This window comes from Lontra canadensis, unplaced genomic scaffold (assembly GCF_010015895.1).
Source record: "Lontra canadensis isolate GAN:19392208 unplaced genomic scaffold, GSC_riverotter_1.0 scaffold87, whole genome shotgun sequence".
Lineage (NCBI taxonomy): Eukaryota > Metazoa > Chordata > Mammalia > Carnivora > Mustelidae > Lontra > Lontra canadensis.
Genome location: NW_022631081.1, coordinates 7,199,499 through 7,222,491, shown reverse-complemented (window position 1 = coordinate 7,222,491; position 22,993 = coordinate 7,199,499). Strand labels below are relative to the sequence as shown.

The window sequence follows — 22,993 nt, the reverse complement described above, 5'->3', positions numbered from 1 at the left end:
ACTACATCTGTATCTTTGGGGTAAATACCCAGTAGTGCAATGACAGGGTCCTAGGGAAGCTCTATTTTTAATTTCTTGAGGAATCTCTACACTGTTCTCCAAAGTGGCTGCATTATTTTATTTATTTGATACTGTGAGAGAGAGATACAAGTAAGGGGAGCAGCAGGTAGAAGGAGAAATGGGATCCCTGCTGATCAGGGAGTCTGATGTGGGCCTCAATCTGAGAACCACAGGGCCATCGTCTGAGCCAAAGACAGAAGCTTAATGACCGAGCCACACAGGTGCCCCTCTCTGAACTCTTCACTCCTTGAGCAGACAGTGTTTGCAAGAGAGCCTGACATATAGTGGTTGTTATGATCAGCATTCCAAATGCAGAGTTTGAGAAAAATATAATCCAAACTTAAGAATGAGTGCTATGTGGGTTGCTAAAAAGGAGAAGAATTTATATGCTTATGTCTGAAAATTTACCCATAGTTTATCATGATTTTTCCAGAAAGATCAACTAAAGCAAAAACAAACAAACATCAACAGTAACAACCACAAAATGGAAAAACAGATCTCATCTACCAACTGATTATAAAGGGATGTGTTTTACCAGAAAAAATTCTGCAATTATATGGAGCAGACTTCAACTGATTTCAGTTTGGGCAGGAACAACCCCTGACAAGCAGTGTGCCCAGCTCCAGGTATGAGCAAGATGCAGGCTGTCAGAGGAATTCCATCATGAGGAATTTATTTTCTGTTTCTTTCTCATATCACACTACCTGAATCTCGAATCAAGCTCTGCAGGTGGGAGTGAGCCTGGAATGGCCTGGGACTGCTCTGTGGAGGGACCAGCAGAATGGTCAGGAACCAGCTCCAGCTGGAGATGCTGGGCTGCAGGAGGGGAGATAAGATGACACAGGGACTCAGGATCACCCAATCGCCCTGCCAACAGGGGTGACTTCTGAAACATAGCTGCTCAGCTTCCTGCCATCTCAGACCAAGCTCTGAAGCCACCCTGGAGAAAGTAGTGCTGATGCAGGACCACTGTGCCCCTCTGTGCCTCCTTCCCCTGAGAAAACTGTCAGATGAAAGACTAAGTCCCACACTGAGCCTCTGCAGGATGAGGCTCTCTCCTGTATGATGGGGATCCTGTGGCTGGTTCAGTGCACTTTCCATCATGTTCACTAAATGTGTTCATAAGCAAAGGAAATGAGTTCATCCCAATGTTGCGTTCTTGTAAAAAATCCCTCATTTTTAACAGGAATGGGAGCAGTTTCATCATGTGTCAGATGAAAGTAAGCAAGCATCTGCAATCCTGGAAATCTGATGAACATTCTCCTGGGTCAGGGCTGCTCCTGGGTCCTGGGAGCCAGGGATGGAAGTCATCCTGCATCAGAGATGGGTTCTCCCACTGCTCCAGTGGGTGGAGCCCCTCCCTTCTCTGTTCCTAAGACCATGAAACTGCTCCTTCTCCTTCCTGCCCCCATCCTCAGTCCCTGAATCCTCCATGTCATGCGGAATCTTATCCACCTTCTCTGCCTTACCTCACACCCCTCATCAAGAATCCTAATGTAACGTGGGCACCACCCACAGCCGCCACCTGGTCTCTGTCTTCATGCTCCCCTCCTACTCCTCACCATCAGTGCAGTATTAGGACATCATCACAGCACATCAGAATCCAGGGTTCCCTGTCAATCCCTCCAGTGCTGAAGCTTCACCCCACCAACCTCACCATTCCTCACACTCCATTAACATCTTATTTGCATTGATATTAATACTTGTGTTTGTTCCTTCTCTCTCATGACATTTTCAAAAACATGGGGACACAGACTGCCCCTACCATGTTCTAGCTCTATCTATGTCAGAGCATCTTGCCTGGCAAATATTTGGGGTTTGAACCTCCCCTAATCTCTCCCCTACCCTCTTCTACCTGTGAGAGAGGGAGGGACTGTTCTTTCAATGAGACTCCAGATTTCTGACCCCTCACTGGCCCTGTGTCAGGTTCCTCACCAGAGGATGTCAGGGAGGAGACTAGGGTGTGTTGTTGCATAGAACTATTTGGTGGGGAGTTCCCAACTCTGATCCCAGAGGAGAGGGCACAGGCAGGGTCAGATGACAGGTCCCAGCTCTGATCACCTCTGATCCCTCAGAAAATGAACCTGAGCACCTCTGATGTCCAGGCCCAGAAACACCCTTTCATGACATGGTAATCAGAGCTCATCAGAGATCTCTGGTTTCCCACTGCACTGACCACTGTCTGCTGCATTAGAGCAAGGCCAGGGCTCCCCTTACTTGTCCTTCCACCATACAGGACAGATATCATCCTCTAGTTAGACTCCTCAGAGTGAGTCTGTCCATGGCTCTCATGGGTCAGAACTCAAATGGTGTCATTGTACAAACTCCCCTTAGATCAGGATGAAGCTCAGAACAGCAATGGGACCCAAAGGACACATAGCTCCTTCTCTGCAAGATGCTAAGCCGTCTCTGTTATGGGACTCCTTCACAGTTTCCAAGGGAAGCACTGAGGAAATGGAGTCTTCTCTCTAAGTTGTGGGAAGAAATCCTGACGTGCCTTCCTAGAACGGTTACTCACTGAATATCTTTGTCATCAGTTACTATTTATACCTGTTTGAAACAACAGTTCTCCACACACTGTGGACAGTTATTCCCTCCTAGGATCTGTTCTCCCAGCACAGACACTAGTCTGCAGCAGCCCTGCCACGTGAGGCTGTCACTGTCTCTTATCTCAGAACAGAAAGGGCAAAACTGCAGGAGGTTCTAGGAGGAGAGGAGCGACACTGCAGATGTCACAACGATGGAATGACACATTTTATTAGTAATCACTTTGCCAGGTGTGCACTTGAAATGGATGCAGGTTAGTTTGTCCAAAATTAACTCAGTCAGATTGATTTAAACTCAGGACCAATGACAAGGAGAAGTTGCAAGTACAATGAGTAGTGTACTTTTCTCAGATCTATTTGTTGTGGTAAAAAAGTGGTTGGAATTTAGAGCTGAAAGCATAGATGGAAAAATAATAGAAAATAAATGTCTTCTATTTTCAGCTGAATAGGAGCCTATAAACTTTTTTCTAAAATAATTTGATTTATTATTATTATTATTATTATTATAGTCATTAGTTGTGTATAATAGGCCTGGTCCTGCAGGTAAAAAGCTGATGTGGTACACAGTGAAATCCAAGAAGCCATTCCTATGAACTTCAGAGCCATCTCAGAGATAGAATTACCAAACCCAGACAGCTCCCACAGGAAGGAAATATTTGGCATCAGACTGGACTCGGGTGGGCATAGCTGTACACCCTGTGCTTTTTGTTCTGCAAGTTCAGAACAGAGAAATTGTTCACTGAGCCACCCATGACCAGAAGAAGGAAATTCTATTACCCAAGACCAACAAAACCTAGAAGTGTCTGTCCAAAGTCCCACATGTGAGTGGAGGTGAGTTGGAGATAAGTGTCTCTGATGTCACAGCCCTGAGGACTTGGACTGGGACAATAGAGTCTCAGCAGAGGCACAATCTCTATGGAGGTGTCACGGGGATGACTGAGGGAGTCATATCCCAGCCTAAGGAGCACAGGGGATTGTGTCCCACATCCCCAGGGGTTCTGAGCTCCAGGGGAGCATCACTGAGCCTGGGGTCTTACGTTCTCCATGGGAAAGATTTATTTAGGCAGTGAGGACTGATGTGAGATCAGGCCTTTTCACAATTCCCTGAATCAGAAGTCCAGGTTTTCTCAAGTGAGAGAAACAAGATGGAGAATATGAAGGGTTCCATGCAGCTCTATTTTCTAGACATACTCCTCCCCAGCGATGGACCCTGGAGACTTGGAACTACACCGCAAGCATTTGCATTTTTCTATGAAATCCTGACATGGAGATAGAGTTCAGACTGCAGAGCCAGAGGGAGGGACTGAAGCTTGAGGGACATGGGAGAAGACAGAAGAAGAGGAGTGTGTGGGTGGTATTGTCAGGGAGAGTCTGTAGAATCTGGTCCAAGTTCATGTGTAGCTGGTTCAGAGAGAGGAGATTGTGTTTGCCGCCAGGGTTACTGTCAATATTGGGCTCCCTGCTGCTGGGGAGCCGGCTTCTCCTCTGTCTGTTGTTCCCCCTGTTTGTGCTTTCTCTCTCTCTCTCTCTCTCTGACAAATAACTAAATAAAATCTTTTAAAAAGTCAGAGATGTTTTTTATCCCCTCAAGAATGACACTGGAAGTTACAAGGCAATGAACCATAACTTCTCTGAGGGAAAGTTATTTCCTAAAATAAAACAAGCAAACAAACAATTAAATAAATTACCCCCATGCTCCAGGGTATGAGCACATCACAGTTACTGGCCTCACCTATTTGTCCACCATGTCATCCCTCTGCAGTCTCTACCTGTGATGGTGCTGCCAGGTGCAGGACTGCAGGCTGCATTAGCTCCTGGCCAGAAGGAGATGGCATCTCTTGTGTCTGGCAGGCTGCCGGCTGCTGACATCCATGGAATGGTGGGGCCTGGTGCACCTGCAGGACCTGGAGGAATTGTAGCTGACCAGTTGATGTGGGATCATCATGAGGTCTCCAAGTACTTCTCCCAGAATCTGTCCTGCTGTCTCCTCACCAAGTAGGGCAGGCCCCCAGCCCATGGCACAGGCAGCTGGAAACTCTGGGCAGGAAGGATGTCTTCTCCAGGTCCTGCCTTTAGGGGAGATCTCTAGCCCTTGGCCCAGTAACTGAGGTTTTCGAATTCATTGAAAGCCCTTTCCAGTTCACCACCTGGCCCTGCCCAGGCAGAGAAGGGCAGTGGGAGTCCCATCCCTGTGCACTCACATACATGTGCATGAATGTACCTGTGGTCTTGTGCCTGCCCCTGGTGCCTGCACTGCATGCCCTTCCTCCACCACAACAAAGCCACCTCCATCTTTTCTCCCCCTGCCGGGGCATGGGGTTTGTTGTAGGGGTCAAGGGACTCTCCTCACAGCCACCCTCACTGCCTACCCCACCACACCCTGGTCTGTCTCCCTGTTGTCCGCCCATCTCAGGCAAAACCCAAAGGGATCAAGGGGGGGCTGGGTCTCCCAGGATACACGGACCAGAAGAAACCAAGGAAATCCTACATCTTCCACTGTACCAAACCTGCAGCCCCTGGAGGGCTGTGAGGGGGAACAGGCCACCGCCAAAACCATGGCCTGCCAAGGAGCCCAAGTTCCAGGGGTCCTTACCCCACCTCATGCCAGCCTGACCCAAGAGACCTCCTGTTTATTTGCTTCTGTAGGAGGCAGCTCCCTGCTAGCCCCATCCCCGCCTGCAGTCCTATAGGTCCTTGGGCCAGGCTAGGGAAGAACTGTGTTTGAGGAAGGAACAGACTGGCTGACAAGGATCTTGCTATAATCAACACTAATGGAGGTGGCTGTAACTTACCTCAACCCTAGAGTGATATAACCACCTTGAAAGACCGAAAGCTGGAGTGAACCTTAGGCCTGGCAGGCCCTGCATGCAGTCCTGAGTGGGACCCACACTGCAGCACCTGTAGCCAGCTGGGTCCAGCCTCCTCAGTGTCACACTATATACTGGGTGGGTCTCTGATGGGTGGAAGCTGGACAAGCAGGACCCAGCCAAGCCTCAGATATAGCACAAGCCAGCAAGTCCAGTGTTACAAGTGGCCAGCACACCCTCAGCATCTAGAGAAGGGAGGGCTCCTTTCTACCTGCCACCCTCCCCTCTCCAGTTTCCCAAACCTCTGCCACCCCAGATGGGCTCTGGCCATGTTCTTTCCAGTCCCAAGACACATGCAAGTCCTGTGGGGATTCTGGAACATCCTGGCAATATCTGAGGAGGGCAATGGGACCCCATCCCATCCCAACCTTGACCCTCAGGAAGTACAGTGTCCAAACCCAATGGATGCCCCCATCTGGTTGGAAGAAAGTAACCAGTTTCCAGACAGCCAGAGACTTAGAGACAGAGCAAGAAAGCGAGAGATGCTGTTCAAGTAGAGAAATAGTTCAACAGTTCCAAGATTTCCCAAAGTGGGGGGGGGGCACAATCAAGCACCAGGGGGATGGATACATGAGCAGTAACAGGAGGTCACACTTTTTGGAATAAGGTGATAGAACTGATTGTGGATGAATATTCAAGGGGCAGCATGTTCAGGAGCAGACACGGTGTTCATTGCTGTCCATCTTCCCCAGACCCAGTAGGAATATGCAGTTGGGCTCTGATACCTCATCAGTCCCTGTCTTCTGGGAATGCCCTGCAATGTTTCACCTGAATACATAACCTGGGTATTTCTGTTGTGTCCAAGAAGAGATCTTCCAACAGATATGTACCCACTGTGTGACTTCAGTTTAAGTTTCTCACTGATAGTAGTCTGAAGCCCAGGTCCATTGGCTCAAGGGCCTTCATCTCACTTCCTCCTTATCTGAGACACTGTGAGGAATGAAAGCTGCTCCTACAGCCATGATCTATAGCCCAGTGAGAGTCAGCCTCATCCTCAGGCTGCAGCCCAGAGATGAGCAGAAGCCCTGCATGGACCGAGGTATCCTTGGATCCAGAGAAGCAGCTGCAGATCCCAGAGACCTGTTGAGTCTGAGTAGCACCTCAGCAGAGGCTCAGGAGGGCTTCCTGGCAGCTACTGGAACAAGGATAAGGCATAATTCCACACACTGAAGCCACTGCTCAGGGTGCATGTGAGTCCTACTGATGATCCCAGAGATTCAGAGAGTGAGGGTAGCTGACTCAGCATTGGCTTGGACACAGAATCAACAAACACATTTATGGATGTTGGATCAGGGGCCAGATTAAAGGCCCACAAAACCACCAAGGTAGAGTGGCTGACATAGTCTCATAGGTTGCTCTGTGGCCCTGGGGCTAGTCCTTCCTTGTGCAGTGAGAGAGTGTAACAAAGATTTAAAAATCCAGGCCATGGTGACACAGCCTCGAATCCCCCAAAGGGGTTGGGCTGCCTGAGGCTTCCTTTTCTACCCCACCCTCTGTCACAGGAGGGGCTGTCCATGCACCTGGGCTCCATCCAGTGACTGTCCAGCCCCTCCTAAAGCCCTGGTGCTGGAGATCAACTCAGGACACAGAGGATTATACCAGTTGGCTCCAGCCCTCAGGAGAACCCTGAGAGAAAGCACCTATTGAGACCACACACAGGTCGCTACTCAGAGGAATGTGCCAGGTCTGAGAGGACACAGCTACTGAGTCCCCATCATGGAGCCTAGAACCCAGTCTCCAATCCCAGGCTCCTTGCTTGAATTGTCCTACTGAGCAGCTGGGTGAAGACTTCAGAACCATTCCACAGCGCCCACTTCTGGTCAGGGGCAAACACTTCATCATGGCCTAAAGCCCTGAGAGCTCAGTGGAATTCTGTCTGCTTTGTGTGTTGCGTAAGCCTTGATCTCCATGCTCTCAGACCCTCCTGAACCAAATCCCCACTGCCTCATACCCCTCCTCTGCAAACTCTGGGCTCAGGGCATGTTCTTCAGTGAGTCACAGTGACTTCCCAGAGCCATAGATGGACTTGTCTGGGCTTTGTATTAGCAAAGAGGGCGAAGATTTTCACCTGGGCCCAATTCACCAGAAATTGAAGGGTCACAACATTCCCATCTCTTATGGAAGCTGCACTCCCTCACAAGCTTTGATGTGCTCAGGCATCTTACATGTTTATATGGATGAGAAGCCCGCCTTGGAATAATGCTGGTCAAGCAGGCAGAAGAGGAGACTAAAGGGCAGAGCAGGGGCTCTGACTCCTTGTCAGCCAGTAGCATGTGCTTCCTCTGAGGAGATCTTGTGGTCAGAGCAAGACAATGGGTGATGGAAAAGAGTTTGTAACCTGTCAGAGAAAGCAAGGCCATCATGAGAAACATGCAGTCTGCACACACTGCTGGCACAGAGTACCTTGTCCATGCCAACATAGGACAGCAATGAGTGCATTTATTAACAATAACTCATTGATCAATGTCCCAGTGATTGATAACAAGCCTAATTTTCGGAGTCAGGTTCATGGGTAATTCAGGACACCCCTACAAAACAAATGCTTGTTGGGGTCAGTATTCTATACCTGAGGAGGCTCTCTGGGACAGGATTTAAGGCATCTCCAGGTGGCTCTCACCCATGGGCCATAGAGGCCCAGGGCAAACACCACTGTCTCCCCCACATTTGGTGGCCGGGGAGTGTGACCTCTCAACATCACCAGTTCTCTCTTCCCGCTGACCAGCTCAAGCTCATGAACCATCTGCCTTCAGGTTTTCCAGGTACCTAATCACTGTGCTCCTGACATTCTTGACCTCTGTAAGTGTCCCTGGAGCTCACTGTGTGACTTTCAGAATGAGAGGCACCACCTCACAGGGAATGGGAGAATCAGATAATTTTGTCAGTGTACTAAAAGGTTCTTAATGTCTTAGCCATATCAGACTTGACCTTTTGTCCCTGAGTGACGTCCCCAGGTAGGACCCAATCTGAGTGCTCCACATTTCCATTGCAGTCCTGCTGAGTAGGCATTGGTATCACTCAGGGAGACAGAAGATTTGCCACATGTGTCCACAACCCTGCCGAGGACTCAGCTGAAAAGAGGGGCTATGTCATGACGAGAACTGGCCAGGCCATGGAGATGCCGCCACCACTGTCCCCAGCATGGTTCTTGGATTCAGGATCGTTGCATTCATATCAGGTATAGAAGGAGGTATGAATAGGAATCCAGGAGGCTGAGCGCTGGTAGATAAGGGACATGGCATGTGCATGTGTATCTGCTTCAGATCTATCCCATGAGGAGATACCTTAGCATAAGAGGAGAGAGAAGGTAAGTCTCCTGCTGCACGATGGTTGTGTCCTGTGCAGAACCTGGGCAACATGGGGAAGGGACAGGTCCAGGCCAAGATGCAGCCAACTCTAGGCTATTCACTCTGAGACCTACAGATCTGCCAAGACCTCCCTCAGTCTTTCTCATTGCCACCCACGTCCCTGAGCAGTGTCTCCTCATGCACATCCAATCACCAACACCTGGAGTAGCCCAAAAGCTCAAAGGCCATCAGAAGGGGATTCATAGGTGGACCTGTCTGAGGGTTACTCTCCTCCTGCCCTCCACAGTGTGGGGAGTGGCTAGGGAGGAGGATACAGAGGAGGAAGCACATGAACATCCTGACATAGAATCTAATCTGAGTCCAGTTATGAGTCTGCAAAGGCCGTTGGGTATCTCTAAAGAAGGGCTCACTTCCAGAGTAACTCAGTCTCAGACCTTGATTGTCTGCATGAAGTGCCAGTGGGTCTGGAGCCTGGGGACGAGACCCATGCACAGCACCTGCGAGTGTCCTCATATGTGTGCAGATGTGCATATACAGACACCCAGGCTGACAGACCTGGTAAACAGATGGCAGAGACACCTCTTGTTACATGTGAAGCACACAACTCAGTGCCTTTCACAAGGGGCTCAGGGCACAAACTAGGAAGGGAAAATAATTATTCTGGAATGTGACAGCTGCAGGTCCCAGAAAACAGGTGTCAGTGACATACCTGGCTCCTGCTGATGACATTCTTCATGGTAGGAGCCTGCTGGTCAACCAAAGTACAATTTGAAATGCATAATGGGCAAGTGGAGAATAATCAAATATTTAATTACTTTGACTGTGATAAGAAGGATTATGTGTACTTCACTCTCTTCTGAAATATTTGCTAAAATATAGCATAAAAACATGCTTGAAAATCCAATTTTAAATTGCATAAATGATTATTTTATTTTATTTTTAAAGATTTTATTTATTTATTTGACAGACGGTGATCACAAATAAGCAGAGAACCAGGCAGAGAGAGAGAGGAAGGGAAGCAGGCTCCCTGCTGAGCAGAGAGCTCGATGAGGGGCTCGATCCCAGGACCCTGAGACCATGACCTGAGCTAAAGGCAGAGGATTAACACACTGAGCCACCCAGGTGCCCCAATAAATGACTATTTTAGATCTGTTGTCCATTAAAATCTTATTTCATTGATGAGCATTATTTGGCTCCACACATACAAGTTTAACATTTCATTTTAATTACTTCTTCAGGAATCAGGATGATTAATTATGTAAAATAATTTACTTTTTTAAGAAAAGCCAGTATGGGGGCACCTGGGTGGCTCAGTGAGTTAAAGCCTCTGCCTTCACCTCAGGTCATGATCCCAGGACACTGGGATCCAGCCCCACATCAGGATTTCTGCTCAGCAGGGAGCTTGCTTCCCTTCCTCTCTTTCTCTGCCCACCTCTCTGCCTACTTAAGATCTCTGTCTGTCAAATAAATAAATAAATAAAAACTTAAAAAAAGAAGTAAAAACCAATATGTGAAAATAATATATGGAGTTTAAATTGTCTAGGCACTGAATCACCTGATGATACAAATGGACCAATTACTTGAAAGACCGCTAAAGTCACTGTCCAATTGTGTGGGCTTGTAGATGTAATGAAATAAGTACTAGTTGAAGTTTACAGATATAGAAAGAATTTGTTGTCTCCATAATGGCCTCCTAAATCTAAGAGAATCTCCCTTGTGAGCACCACCACCACCACCAAATATAAAAATAAAACATACCTACATTCTCACAGATCATTGTCTATCTATATCTTGGCTTTACTCTAAAATTCAGCTGCTATGGAGGAGGCTTGAAATATCATTTTTAATCCTCTTCCTCCTTTAAATGGAACAGGCCAGCGGGACAGCAGACACAGTTCTTCACATGAAAAGAGTACCATGTGAGAGTGGCCCCAGGGGTATATGGGGTGCAGAGGACTGTGGGGAAGACCCCTTAGCAAATCATTAACATGGGACAGTGGATATATGATAAGGGAGATGAGAAGCATTATACTGTGTGTATGACCAGACATCTTATGAATACAAAGAAGCACATCAGACAAGAGGAGAGTGGGTGGGCATGAGAAATCCATGGCAGGACAATAAATGGGAAAATAAAGAAATAACATATCAGGCATGCTTAGGAGGCGGTCCCATAGGACCCATGTTCTCCTGTATCTTTTAGTAGAAGGAAAGAAGAACTAAAATGAGTCTTAACTGTAAGGTTTAGAGACTGTGAAGTAGAAGGGGGCACCCCTGTATGAGGATGGGACAACAGAAACAGCAGGTAGAAGTGATAATCAGTGAAATGTGTGTGGAGGACATTGGGCAGTGCCATCATGCCAGGGAATCCCTGTGGTCACAGCTGAGGATCCAGCTCCTCCCAGGAAGTAAGGCTGCCATAAATGCTCATCCTCTGCAGGGCCCTTAGAATAGATTTCCTTGTACCCAGAAAAATCCCAGGAGGACCTGATATGTGCATGAGATCTCTGTGGCTACATCCTCTACAGAGAGGGAAAATGGCAAGGAGAGGTCCCACAGGGCACTCTGGGACCCACACAGAGATGAACTGTTTTAGCATTTATTCTCGCCAGGTCTGTGGATCCAGGAGTTCTGACCCAAAGCCCCCACCTGACAGCTCCTTCCCTCTCCTTCTTTCCTCCAGGCATGGAGACCTGATAGTGACAGACAAGGTCAACCAAGGGGTCCTGGGGCACAGAAGCAGGACTTCATGGTGGTCTTGGGAAAGAATGGCATGGGGCCCCTGGAGAGGTATCTCCAGGTCAGGAATGTGACTTCAATGAACAGAATCTGGAAAGACAGATGATATTGTGTTAGTCATTGATTAGGGAAACCTCTTTCTTTCTTTCCTCCCTACCTCCCTTCCTCCCTCTCTCCCTTCCACCTTTTGCTCCTTCCTTCCTTCCTTCCCTCCTGTTTCCTTCTGTTTCCTGCAAGAACTGAGCAATGCATGACCCCTTACATATTTCCTTATTTTTCTTCTTCTTCTTTTTTTTATTTTTTTAATTTCTTTTTATTTTCAGCATAACAGTATTCATTGTTTTTTGCACCACACCCAGTGCTCCATGCAATCCGTGACCTCTCCAATACCCACCACCTGGTTCCCCCAACCTCCTACTCCCTGCCCCTTCAAAACCCTCAGATTGTTTTTCAGAGTCCATAGTCTCTCATGGTTCACCCCCCCTTCCAATTTTCCCCAACTCCCTTCTCCTCTCCAACTCCCCTTGTCCTCCATGCTATTTGTTATGCTCCACAAACAAGAGAAACCATATGATAATTGACTCTCTCTGCTTGACTTATTTCACTCAGCATAATCTCTTCCATTCCCGTCCATGTTGCCACAAAAGTTGGGTATTCATCCTTTCTGAAGGAGGCATAATACTCCATAGTGTATATGGACCACATCTTCCTTATCCATTCGTCCATTGAAGGGTATCTTGGTTCTTTCCACAGTTTGCCGACCGTGGCCATTGCTGCTATAAACATTGGGGTACAGATGGCCCTTCTTTTCACTACATCTGCATCTTTGGGATAAATATCCAGTAGTGCAATTGCAGGGTCATAGGGAAGCTCTATTTTTAATTTCTTGAGGAATCTCCACACTGTTCTCCAAAGTGGCTGCACCAATATGGATGCTAAGATTCTCAACAAGATCCTAGCAAACAGGATCCAGCAGCACATTAAAAATATTATCCACCATGACCAGGTGGGACTCATCCCTGGGCTACAAGGGTGGTTCAACATTCGCAAATCAATCAATGTGATAGAACAAATTAATAAGAGAAGAGAGAAGAACCACATGGTCCTCTCAATTGAGGCAGAATAAGCATTGGACAAAATCCAGCATCCATTCCTGATTAAAATCTTTCAAAGTATAGGGATAGAGAGAACATTCCTGAACTTCATAAAATCTATCTATGAAAGACCCACAGCAAATATCATCCTCAATGGGAAAAAGGTTGCAGCCTTCCCATTGAGATCAGGAACACGACAAGGATGCCCACTCTCACCACTCTTGTTCAACCTAGTATTAGAAGTCCTAGCAACAACAATCAGACAACAAAGGGAAATAAAAGGTATCCAAATTGGCAATGAAGAAGTCAAACTCTTTCTCTTCACAGATGACATGATTCTTTATCTGGAAAACCCAAAAGACTCCACCCCCAAACTACTAGAACTCATACAACAATTCAGCCACATGGCAGGATACAAAGTCAATGTCCAGAAATCAGTGGCTTTCTTATACACTACTCTTGAAAATATAGAAAGGGAAATTAGAGAATCAATTCCATTTACTATAGCACCAAGAACCATAAGATACCTCGGAATAAACCTAACCAAAGAGGTAAAGGATCTGTACTCGAGGAACTACAGAACACTCATGAAAGAAATAGAAGAAGACACAAAAAGATGGAAGACCATTCCATGCTCTTGGATTGGAAGAATAAACATATTTCCTTATTCTTAGTGAGAATTTCATTCTCCAGTTTCATGGATTGATATCTGAGTCCTAAGGCATGGTAATTTCCCAGTGATTCTTTCTTGCCTTAAGTCCAAGCTTTAATTTCCCTTTAATTAAAAATCAAGAGGACAAGGGTGTCTTTGCACCAACATGAATTTTGGCAACATTGGTTCTCTCCTATCATATGATTGTGAACAATTGGAGTAGCAGATAGAAGGACTATTACTTTAATTCTCTTTTTTTTTATTTAATCTCAATAGTTGCACACAGAATATATAAAGGACTCTAAAATGTTAACAATCAGAACAAAAACAATCTACTTCTCTTTTTCAATCCAAGCAACATTCACTAAAGAAGATGCATGGGTTATACATAGTTGTATGAAAGATGTTAAGTAGAGAATGAAACATTCCTATGTGTGTATTAAAATGGAAACAAAAATTAACAAAAATTATGAAGACTGCCAGCAAATTTCCCATGATGGAACAGACATAGAACATAAACATGAAATCCATTTGTCCACTGGAAATACATAAAGATATGATTTTTAAAATTTTATTTATTTATTTATGTGATATTAATCACCATACAGTTCTTCATTAGTTTTTGAAGTAGTGTTCCATGACTCATTGTTTGGGTATAACATCCAGTGTTCATTGCAATATGTACACTTCTTAACACCCCTCATTAAAGTGTTTTTAAACAAAATACAAGCTGCATGTTGAAATAATGAAGATTGACTCGGTACACACAGAAAGCTAGTGTCCTTTGGAGAATGGCGTAAACCTGGGCTGTTGATCCCCGCATCCTGACTTCCCTCCACGGGTTATTGATGGATGAATATTTAAATGAGAATTTTGGGAACTACTGAATACATATCCCCCTGACTTTATCATGGTGGCAGCTTTTAGCATTACCAAACTTGAAACTTTCAAAGGAAGACATATCTTTCAGGCATATGTAAATTTGCCACTAAATTAAAATGAAACATTTCTCTTTCTCACAGTAAAGGCTCTGCTTTGTTTCAATTTAAAATTAAGAGCCTGCTTTAAGAAGACCTCCTATGAGGCCAAACATTATATATATATACTGAGCTTTTATTTTACAGGAAATTCATTACTGCCCATCAGAGAGACCCTGGGAATTCTGGGATGGTGTGTTTGACTCTAAAGTGAGATGGAAATACACAGACGAGTGTGCGCGCGCACACACACACACACACACACACACACACAAAGAAACAACAACAACAACCACACATATTGCGAGCATCCTTGAGCTGAGCTGCCCGGGTTTCATACATAATGGACCCAGAGACAGAATTTTAGGTCAAAAGCAGTGCATTCAGACAATGAGGGTTCTGAACGCTAGGGTCACTGTTAGTTCCCAGGGGCAAACAAACACTGTTTTGGGGTGAAATCTCTGTTAGGGAAGGGAGGCTCTCCAGAAAGTTCATCTATTTAATTAGTTTTCTTATTTGGAGGCAAACAGCACAGGCTGGGGCTTGGGATAAGACTAGGTGACACTCTGTCCTGATAATATGCATATAGAGGGGTCCTGGCTGGTTCAGTCCCTGGGGCATGGGAGTCTTGATCTCAGAATTGTAATTTTGGGCTCCACACTTGGTGTAGAGATTATGTAAAATATTTAAAATTTATTTTAAATTTAAAAGAAATAAAAAGAGGGACACCTCTGTCGCTCAGTCATTAAGTGTCTGCCTTTGGCTCAGGTCATGATCTTGAGGTCCTGGGATGCAGCCCCACATCAGGCTTCCTGCTCTGTGGGGCGCCTGCTTCTCCTCTCCCACTCTCCCTACTTGTGCTCCATCTCTTGCTGTGTCTTTCTCTGTCAAATAAATAAATAAGAAATAAAAAGAAATTATCCATATATGTGTAATGATATATAGTATGATGTGTGCTGCCTTCTGGATGGTTATCATCTTCTCTTCAACACATTTAACAAGGGAAATGGTATTAGTGCTGTTAATATTTATTAGTATTAATATACATTTTGTTCAACATTTAAGAGGCTCCATGTGGTCTGTGTGTAAGGAAAGGACAGCATTCCAGCAGGGCCTCATTTCGTGACTGAATCCCTGGGGAACATGTTCTACTGCTATCACCAGTGAAGTAATTAACCACTTCAAAACACCTGTCACCCCCTTATCTGTCTCTGTCACTGTGCTTAGTGCCACAGGTGTACACCTGACAGGAAGCCCCAAGAAATTTCTCAATAAAAGAGGCTCAGAGACAAGGTCTGTGTGTCCAGGGGTTTTTGTCTCATTTCCTTGTTGTCTGAGACACTGTGGGTAATGAAAACTGCTCCCACTGCCATGAGCTATAGCACAGTAATAGTCAGCCTCGTCCTCAGGCTGCAGCCCAGAGATGAGCATAATTGCCGTATTGGTGGAGGTATCTTTGGATCCGGAGACACGACTGGGGACCCCAGGTCCCAGCTGCTTATCTGAGTCTGAGTAGTAGTACAGGAAAAAATGGGGATGGCTTCCGGGCTTCTGCTGGTACCAGTACATGTTTTTACTACCAACATTTATGTCCCTGCTCAGGGTGCAGGTGAGTCTGGCTGATGATCGCAGGGATGCAGAGAGGGAGGGAGGCTGGGTCAGCACAGGCTGGGACAGGGAACCTGCAAACACAAACACATCAGAATGAAGAAAAGGGATAGGGTTTGTGTGGTTGAGGAGCTGAGCCAGAGGGATCTAACAGGCTGGGGGGTCACCCTCTTGCGATGGGGACTTTCCCTACCTGTGCAGTGACAGAAGAGCATGAAGAGGACCATGGCCCAGGCCATGTTGACACAACTTCTTCTTAGGTCACAGAGCTGAAGCTGGGCTGACCCTAGCATGTCTTATTCCCTGTCCAAGGTCCTCATAGAGGAGGGGCTCCTCATGCAAATATGACCCACCCCTGCTTCTCCTTCTTGTGCACTTCCAGGTCTATAACCCTTTCGTAGGGAGAATTCCTGTCACACTAGTTTCCCTCTGGTGGGCCTGGGTGAAGCAGCTGCTGGAACCTAACAGGCCCTGGTCCAGGGACTTATCCAGCTTCAAAGAGGCTACAGCTGCCCTGTCCCCACTGAAGGCTGGGGACTCAGCATACCCTGCTAGGAGACCCTGTCCTGCAGAAAACCCCAGACACAATCTTACAGCGCCCCCTGTTGATCTCTGGGAGAATCTCTCCTTCATTCCCATAGATTGCAAGACTCTGCTTCACCTGCCTCTGTGAAACCTGTGTTCCCACCATGCAACAGTGACCCTCCAGGAAAGACAGAGGTCCTGGTGTGCTGTCCCTGATCAGTCTTCCTCTGTGAACTCGTGTCTAAAGGAAAATACATGAGCAGACCTGACCCAGGAGATTCTGTGAACCTCTGTGGAGCTGAGGACAAGACACAGTGAATAGAGAAAAGAAGGAATCTGTTACCACAGGAGGACCTCAGAGGACATGAGCTGGTTCTGGGTGTTGTGTGTGAAAAGAAGCTTGTGCAGGGGACACACACCTTCATAGAGGAGGACACTGGGTATGAGAATGCTGGGCCCTTCCTGAGCAGGAATGATGGGACACACAGGGACTGTGGGGACACTGCAGGGTCTGGGTTTCCAGCAGGAACAACAGATGGGCCATCCTGTGAGCTCTCTTCCATTTGCTGAGAGACCAGAAGCTGTGCTTCTAGTCAGTATTGCTCATTAGGGATTTATCTCTAGGACAGAACTTGGGACAGGGAGATTTGGAAGGTGACACCAGGAGGGCAGCTGGAGGAAGCAGAGAGCAGAGGAAACAGGGAAGGGAGAAATGTCATGTGTCCCCTGGTGTGACAAAGGAAGGTCACCAGCTGGACCCTGGGCTGAGAGTGGGAGGGATGGGTGAAAGTGTCAGGTGGATGGAGAGTGATTCCCACAATGATGGGGATGCCCAGAAGACACACAAAAGGTCAAGTGGGAGAGCAGGTTGGGGTCTGCTGATAGTCTGTTGTCCCTCTGTCACATGGCGACCATGTGTGACCTGTGGAAAGGTGTGGAAACACAGATGAACAGGACTGGGAGACACCTTCCTTTCCTCTTAAGGAAACAAACTAATACAGTAACAGCCAATGCGAGCGCTCAGTGTGCATCATTCATTCATTCATTCTCATCTACATTATTTATTTTTAAAATATTTTATTTATTTATTAGAGAAAGAGAGTGCATGTACTAGCTGGGGTGTAGGCACAGAAGGAGAGGGAGAGGCAGCCTCCCTGGTGAGCCAGACACAGGGCTTGATCCCAGGACCCTGAGGTCATGACTGGAACCTAAGGTAGATGCTTCACCACCTGACCCATCCAGGTCTACCTCCCCTACATTCTTGAAATACACATTTAAGGAATGCCCACCTGTGTCAAAACAGTGTTCATTACAATATCAATAAAATATGCTTTTTTATTCATTTCAGAACTGCTAGTACTTTGTCTGGTTCATACAATTATGCCTAGATGCTATTTGCTGTCCTCAATGCCTGTGTTTTAGAGCCTAACTTATATCACAAAAAAGTTCCTACCCCATCACTTTGTGTTTGTTTAACAAAAGTTCCTTTGATACACTGGAGAAAAGTATGCAGTTTTATGGGCAACAAATTTGAAGATAAAGAGGACCCAAACTTAAAAGAAAAACAAAAAATTATAATGGCTAATAGATATATCTGAAAAAAATTCTCAGCTTCTGTAAGTCAACACAAAATACAGAAATAAATGATCAATATCATATTTCTAAGAAATGACAACAGAAACTATAAGTTTGAGAACTACTGAAATATATTTAATCATGAATAAATTGGGGAGTCACAGTAATCATCCAGGATCCCTGACCTTGAAGGGAGCCCTGAGAAACCGTCACACACATTCTCAAGGCATTCTATCATGGATCAGAAGATCCTTTATTACTGTGAAGTTCTAGAGAGAGTGGTGAGCACAGATGTTGGAAAACTGGGTGTTGGAGAAAAACCCAGGGCCCAGGAGCCCCTCACAAAGTTAGAAAGAACAGGCAGTCTCCCCCCACCAACCCCTGCTGACTCTAAGGTGATGGTGGTTGCCCCAGGGGAGAGCTGTCTTTGGGCTGTGCTTTTCATCTCTGAAGGACCATGCTGCTGGACACTGTCCACAAAGGGCTATTGTACCAAGGAGTCCCATCAATGGGTCCATGTGTGAGCATAAAAACTTACGGGTCCCCAGGAGAGAAGCAAAACCAACCAACCAACCAAACAAAAAATGTGGGATACAGCTTTCCTGACACAAGAGAAGTCAATTAACCCCCAACCCTAGCTATCTCTTATGATCTCTGTCAGAGCAGCTCTACTTCCCCAGCACACATCCTATCTTCCTCAGAGTTGTAAGAATTAAGAAGAAATGGAAGGGGAAAAAAAAACCACACCTCACTAGTTAAGGATTTTAAGGGAACAAATGGAATATGAAAATTGACAGCCTATATCAGGCCAGGAAACAGTCTAACCACATCAGAAACAGCAAATCAGTGAAATTCTCAATGTTATTTCAAAGGAAAACCAGGCCCCACAATCCTTACCCCAGACAAGGAGCTCAGACCCTCCCAGTGCATCCTGGCTCTGGGGGCAGGACCCTAGCCCCTTCCCCTTGGGGGACAGCTGCCTCTCCTTCCTTGTAATGTGAGAGTCTCTGCACTAGGAGGAGCCCAGCCTGCAGTAACATAGCAGAGGATGCCTGTAGAGGCCAGTGTTCTCAGTCCTCCTGACCCATCCTATGCCCACCTTGACATGGGATGACAAAGCTCCCCTTCTGAATATTCATCCCAAATACTAAATAAAAAGAACCCACTCTCTCCTACTCCCAGAGTCAAGGCTTTGCAAGTTATTCCCTGTGATCTCTTTATTCACTGCAAATAGATTCCTTTGTGGGACTACACACATGGCTCTGTCTCTAAATTTAACTCAGAATGGAGCAAACTCACATTTGTTCCCACACAGAGTAACTTTGCATTCCTCTCCCTCCCTCTATATGTAACTTATAGTACTTAAGTGTATAATTTAGAATATATGAAACATATATGCAACAAGTGACATGTGTCATACATATGATAAAATATTTATATAAAATCTATAGTATTTTATATCATACCTGATATCTATATTTACTAGATTACATATAATAAAATGATATGTGTAATAATTCAATATAACATATTGCACACATTCAATATATGTTTATATGCTTATATAGTATATATAATTTTATAATGTGCAATATTTGCTTTTAATTTATAATAAATACCATATATATATATTTTTTCCTTTTCCCCCTAACAAGGACTCAGATGCTGTGGATAGCACAGTCTGACAGGACCCTGTAAGGAAAGCTGGAGGTTCGAAGGTGACAGAAAAAATGGGGCTGTATTTGGGAACTAAACAGGGCAAATGACTCTTGCATCCCAGCATATTTTCTCTTCAGCCTTAAAGGGGACTCTTTGTCCATGAGGGGGGAGGTGATAGAGGAATCAGGCAAGACAGAGAAGTCCAGAATTCTGCTGGCTGAGGCTACAGTGCTGGAATTCCCCCCTTCCCTTCCCCAGGGGTCTCTTGCCCTAGACCCAGGTAGCATGGCAGTTGAGATTTTTTCATGATGTGAACTTTCTAGGTGTGAGTGTATCTGTCCCTGTCGAATCACCAGCCTGGGCAAGTCCCCCATGGGGTGGAGGATGACCCAGGAAGTAGGGAATGAATCAGAGCTGAGCCCCCATGCAGCTGTGGGGACACAGGGGCTGCAGTCACACATCAGTGAAAACACTTCATGCCAAGTATGCAAGAATTCTTTTTTTTATTTTTTAATTTCTTTTTAGCATAACAGTATTCATTGTTTTTTGTACCACACCCAGTGCTCCATGCAATCCGTGCCCTCTCTAATACCCACCACCTGGTTCCCCCAACCTCCTACTCCCCGCCCCTTCAAAACCCTCAGATTGTTTTTCAGAGTCCATAGTCTCTCATGGTTCACCTCCTCTTCCAATTTCCCTCAACTCCCTTCTCCTCTCCAACTCCCCTTGTCCTCCATGCTATTTGTTATGCTCCACAAATAACTGAGACCATATGATAATTGACTCTCTCTGCTTGACTTATTTCACTCAGCATAATCTCTTCCAGTCCTGTCCATGTTGCTATAAAAGTTGGGTATTCATCCTTTCTGATGGAGGCATAATACTCCATAGTGTATATGGACCACATCTTCCTTATCCATTCGTCCGTTGAAGGGCATCTTGGTTCTTTCCACAGTTTGCCGACCGTGGCCATTGCTGCTATAAACATTGGGGTACAGATGGCCCTTCTCTTCACTACATCTATATCTTTGGGGTAAATCCCCAGTAGTGCAATGGCAGGGTCCTAGGGAAGCTCTATTTTTAATTTCTTGAGGAATCTCCGCACTGTTCTCCAAAGTGGCTGCACCAACTTGCATTCCCACCAAGAGTATAAGAGGGTTCCCCTTTCTCCACATCCCCTCCAACACATGTTGTTTCCTGTCTATGTGCAAGAATTCTTAGAGTATTTCCCTACTTGGTCTGGACCAGAAGCCTGTCCTCACAGGCCCAGTCCCACAGCTCCACCTTCTGGACAGACACAAAGTTCTCCAGCCCCTCGGACACCTCCCAGAGCTCCTAGAATGATGTCCAGAATTTTGCGATTAGATCTAGAATGATGTCACTGCCCAGGGCAATAGAATGAAGGGGTGCCCTCTGTGGTGTTCTGTCTGACATTCCCCACCCCCAGGTCACTAATGAACTCTGAATGGTTGCATACGTGGTGTTGCACAGTGCTTATGTTAGCAGGAATATCAGGGTTGCCTGACATTGGGGTTTGTCTCTTTCAGGAGCTTGGGGTCATCACCAGTCTCCCATAACCTTGAACCAAGTAAAAGCCTTAAACTTCTTAGAGTACTGAAGTGGTTCACAACTCGTTGTAATTATACATGGACCCATCTTCCTGTTTGACCATTGTTATTGTTGTTTTGGGTTTAGATTCTCCTCTTAGGTCCCCTGAGCCCACATTGCAAGGACTTATGATGCCAGTCTTTGCCATGAGAAAAAAATGCTTCCAGTGAAGTGATTCTTCCCCTCCTACTGACTTTTCTAGGTTCAAATTTTCCTTAAACTTTAAACTGAAAGATGCTATTTAACACACACACACACACACACACATACACACACACGCACACACACACATCAGTAGGATATGACATATATGTGTGTGTATGTATATATGTATATATAGCCATTTTTATTATTTGAATTAGAATGAAGATTGGTATACACAGATCATTAATATAAATGGAGCCCTCCTCTTTTGAGGTGTTCTTCCTTTTCTCATACACTGAAAACCCTTATGTCCTAATGTTGATCTCAAGGGGGATGACTGTCTAAAATCTGGGTCCAAAGTACAGACATTTATCCAAACCCTCCAATAGGCAAGGGGGTTTTAAACCAGGGCCAATAAATTCATGGCAGTACAGCTCTGAATGTGGACATGGATTTGGGGGTTTTGGGTTGTATGTTTACCATATTAAGTCATCAAACTGATGGCTCTGGGCTCCTCTCACTTATTTAAATCTTCTTAATATTTTTAACAATCCTTTGTACTTTTCAGTTTATAAGTTTTTTGCCTATGTGGTTAAAGTTACTCCTAAAATTTCTCTTCTTTTTGAAACTATCTTAAATGAAATTGTTTTTTTGATATGCTCTTGGGCTTCTTCATTGGTGATGTAGAGAAAATCACCTGGTTGTTGTAGGGAATTTACTACATGAACTCCTGTAGGAGACACTAAACAGATACAGCTTAGAGGAGATAAAAAACAAAAAAAAAAAAACTTGTTCCCTATTTTGGAAGAGTAGGAACATGTAATGAAGCAGAAGGGACTATGAGAGGGAAGCTCTGCATCCATGAACATGAAATGAGTGATCTCACAGGGTAGATTCTCAACACAGGATGAGTTTAAGAACTAAACTGAGCCTGCACTGCCTTCAATTCTTATGGATGAAACAGAAAAACATACAGTATTTTTTTAATTGTCTAGTTTGTGAAATAACTCATTTATATGTTCTTGAACTTATGTAGTTATTTTTGAAACACGTATTTTAGAATCACCCCCTATTTTCTGATTGGTGCCGGTAAGGAAATAATAGGAAGGATCAGGAAGGAGCCCCCTCTGTGCTCCTGACCTAATGGTTATGTCAGTACTGAGGGGAGAGCTCTACTTCAGCTCTCTGACTCTTCATGGTGTCCTCCTTGGGAGAGGACATGGGACCTCTTCACACCCAGCCCCTCTCTGCTGGTTGACCAGTTCCCCACTCCTTGATCCAGCCTCTGGCATCTCCCACCATCTTCCACCTAGACCTATATTCCTCTTTCTTTAAGAAGGTCAGTGACATTCAGAGGTAACCTCTCAAGCTTTGACACCCACCTTGGACTATAGGGTTACGTGATGATGGAGAAAATAATGTATTCCACCCCATTGATCAACTTTATATTTACACGGGAACTGTGCAGTTAGAAGCCTATACAATTCTGATTATAAATTATTCACAGATAATTATACTTTTACTGATTTATATGTTCCATCACTGAGACATTTTCAGTTATGTATATACAAGTTATACAATAGACTGGGTATTTGTCCTCTATAGTAAGAGTCAGATATTCATCACTTGCATCA

General features: G+C 45.4%; 1 gene segment (V, D, J or C); it reads right to left on the bottom strand.

Moving 5' to 3' along the window:
* Window positions 1-750: 750 nt before the first annotated feature.
* Window positions 751-16,087, bottom strand: LOC116882713. The segment is given in 4 exon segments: window positions 751-876; window positions 4,376-4,510; window positions 15,489-15,922; window positions 16,042-16,087. Coding segments are annotated over 4 exon segments (741 nt in total).
* Between the last annotated feature and the right edge of the window lie 6,906 nt (window positions 16,088-22,993).